Below are 3,586 nucleotides of genomic sequence, written 5' to 3' on the forward strand. Positions count from 1 at the left end.
TAGAAGCTCAAAACATTTTTGTGATAAAGTGTTGGCAACTTTATGACCTGTACCTTTGATGTATAGCTAAGAATACTTTACTCAACCCAAAGTCACCAATATTTATTTTCCTCTATATTTTGTCCTAAGTTTTATAGTTTTAGCCCTAAACATTTAGGTCTCTTATCCATTTTGATTTCATTTTTGTGTATAGTGTGAGGTAGGGTCTACATTTATATTTTTACATGTGTATATCTGGTTTTCCTGGCACCATTTATTGAGAAAACTATCTCTTGTTGATTGATTGATTCTTTTTTTTGAGCAGAGTCTCATTTTGTCACCCTGCATAATACTGTGGCATCATAACGCACAGCAACCTCTAACTCTTGGGCTCAAGTGATCCTCTTGCCTCAGCCTCCCAAGTAGCTGGGACTACAGGTGTCTGCCACAATACCTGGCTAGTTTTTTGTTAGAAATGGGGTCTCACTTGTGCTCAGGCTGGTCTTGAACTCCTGAGCTCAAACAATCCATGTGCCTTAGCCTCCCAGAGTGCTAGAATTACAGGCATGAACCACCATACCTGGCCATCCCATTGATTTGTTTTGACAAAAATTAGCCATAAAGGGTTCAAATTCTGGGTTTCCTGGCTGGTGTTGAGGAAGTCCTTACCGGCCAGGAAAGCAAGAAGCAAGGACTGAGTTCACAGGTCTTAGATGCCGTGTCTCTTAGCTTTAATACCAGATTGAAATGGTTTGTCATATGCTTCATGTGGCATTTTTTTTTTTTCTATGCTTGGAACTGGCTTGCTGTGACTTCCAGGTGGCATAAAGCTTTATGCAGTGTTTCATGTGTTTGGAAATCTTTCTGCATTAGCCAGCATATTTTTTTTTTTTTTTTGAGGCAGAGTCTCACTTTATTGCCCTTGGTAGAGTGCTATGGAGTCAGAACTCACAGCCACATTAAACTCTTAGGCTCAAGTATCCTCTTAATTCAGCCTCCCAAGTAGCTGGGACTACAGGCGCCACAACACCTGGCTATTTCTTAGAGACCAGAGTAGGTGTCCTCAAACTATGGCCCACCTAGGACATTTATCTGGCCCACCGGGTGTTTTTGCCACCCCTGCCTGTCCTGCTTAGCACCCAACTTGTCCCAGGGCCCGCAGTCCGACCCTCCAACGGTCTGAGGGACAGTGAACTGGCCTCCTGTTTAAAAAGTTTAAGGACCCCTGAACCAGAGTCTTGCTATTGCTCAGGCTGATCTTCAACTCCTATGCTAGGAATATAGGCATGAGCCACCGCTCCCAGCCCTCTCAGGCTGATCTTGAATACGTGGCCTAAAGCAGTTCTCCCAACTTGGCCTCTCCAAGTGCTAGGAATACAAGCATGAGCCACCATACCTGGCCAGGCATTATTTCTTCTTTTAAACATTTGATAGAATTTACAAGGGAAATCATCTGGACCTAATCTTTTCCTTGGGAAAATTTTAAATTATTATTTCAATTTATGTATCTGTTCAGTTTTCTGTTTCTTCTGGAATGATGTGTAGCAGTTGATGTCTTTCAAAGAATTATCCATATCATCTAAGTTGTTAAATTTTTTGGCATGAAGTTTGTGATATTCCCTTAGATGATTTTAATACATACCTGTAAGATCAATAGTGATGTCACCCTTCTCATTCTTGTTACTAGTATATACAAATTTTTTTATTTTCCTGATTAGCCCAACTTGAAATTATCAGTTATTTTTGAGTTTATCAGAAAACTAGCTGTTGGTTTAATTGATTTTTCTCTATTTTTTCCTTTTGATCTTTATTATTTTTAAGTTCTAATTTAATTCTGTTACGATCAAAGTACATATTTTATATGGCCTGAATTCTTTTGAATTTATACAGACTTGTTTTATAGACAAGAATAAGATCTTTCTTAGTGATTATTCTGTGTGTGCTTGAGAACACGTACGAGATCAGACAGTTAAGTTCAGGAACTCACCCTAGAAAAAGTGCTGCATACCTCATTGCTGAATATCACTGCAGTCACTTTTGAAGTATTCCCCCTAGGAAGCTATGCATCGATGCCAGTGTTTAGTCTACCCTTCAAAGAGTTTTTCTTGGCTGGGCATGGTGGCTCATGCCTGTAATCCCAGCATTTTAGGAGGCTGAGGTGGGTAGATTGCTTGATCTCACAAGTTTGAGACCAGCCTGAGCAAGAGAGAGACTCTTGTTTCTAAAACAAAAAAATTAGTGGGCATTGTAGCGGGCGTTTGTAGTCCCAGCTACTTGGGAAGCCGAGGCAAGAGGACTGCTTGAGCCCAAGAGTTTGAGGTTGCTGTGAGCTATGACCCCATGACACTCTACTGAGGGTAACAAAGTAAGACTCTGTCTCAAAAAAAAAGCTTTGTCTAGGATGAGTTCATGAACTTAATTGTCTGACTTTATATTCTGCTGTTTATTGTTTTTTGGCTTGGAGGAGAAGTCTACCCAAAAGACTTTAATAGATGAATAAAACCAGTTGAGATACAAACTCGTCCATGAAACGTTTTTCCAGCAAAGATTTTTGTTAGTATAGTTGTCCCTCAGTATCCATGGGAAGTTGATTCCAGGACTCTCCTTGGATACCAAATTCCTTGGATGCTTAAGCCCCTTATATGAAATCATGTAGTTTTTGGCTATAACTTACACACTTTCTCCTTTATACTATCAGTCATCACTAGAGTACTTAAACTACTATATGGCTGTAAAACTATTTTTTATTTGTAATTTTTGTCATTGTATTATTTACACTTCTTGTTTTGTGTATTTTTAATCTGCAGTCAGTTGAATACATGGATGCAGAATCTATGGATACAGAATCTATGGATACAGAGGACAAAGTATAATATGAGGTTTTTTTAATGACAAATTCCTTGGTCTAAATAAGTTTTCTATTACCTTTACAGCTTGCCTGTGAATATTGATTTGCTAGATAGCCTAGAAGTGTTAGAAACAACCATTGGGGATATAATTGGAGCATCTGACACTAGGGAAACGCCTCAACCACTGGATGAAATTAATGTAGCCACCAGGCAAATTGGTGTAGAAGAATCTGAAGTTGAATATGGGAGTAAGTAAATGTTCTGTAATACATCAATGGCATCTTTGTATTTTATCTCTCTGAAATGAGATATTTAAATCAGTTTCTCCAAGAGTATTTTATGTAATAGTTGAACTTCTAAATTTAGTTTAGAATTATTATTACCTTCTTACCTTTTTTTGATTTAAGTGGACTTTGAAATATTTAAGATAACAGAATTGAGGCCACTAAATGTATATGATTATAATGCTATAGACATTTAAAAGTTTTCAAACATGGTATTTATTTTCTTAAGTGAAAGTTACAAATAAAAAAAGTTTTCTTAAAGATTTTGTAGGGCCTGGGGTTGAATGAATAATATTTTATTATTGTATAGATCCACAGAAAGAATGAATGCAAAAACAATGCTGACTATTTTTAAGAAAATCCTTTACAAAGGTTAAAAATAGGAAGTAAATTGCTCATTGGAAATGTCCATATATTGGCTCGGTGCCTGTGGCTCAAGTGGCTAAGGCGCCAGCCACATACACCTAAGGTGGC

The 3,586-nt window shown here is 37.8% G+C and overlaps 1 protein-coding gene across 1 annotated transcript in view; it reads left to right on the top strand.

Moving 5' to 3' along the window:
- EPB41L5 (erythrocyte membrane protein band 4.1 like 5) overlaps nt 1–3,586 on the top strand; it is a 114,499-nt gene that overhangs the window by 81,068 nt on the left and 29,845 nt on the right. Inside the window, exon 17 of the mRNA XM_003792637.3 lies at nt 2,913–3,076. Coding sequence (XP_003792685.1) covers nt 2,913–3,076 — 164 coding nt within the window. The remainder of the gene's footprint in view (nt 1–2,912; nt 3,077–3,586) is intronic.

Source organism: Otolemur garnettii, unplaced genomic scaffold (assembly GCF_000181295.1).
Source record: "Otolemur garnettii isolate 467f Iridium unplaced genomic scaffold, OtoGar3 scaffold00059, whole genome shotgun sequence".
NCBI classification, from domain to species: Eukaryota; Metazoa; Chordata; class Mammalia; order Primates; family Galagidae; genus Otolemur; species Otolemur garnettii.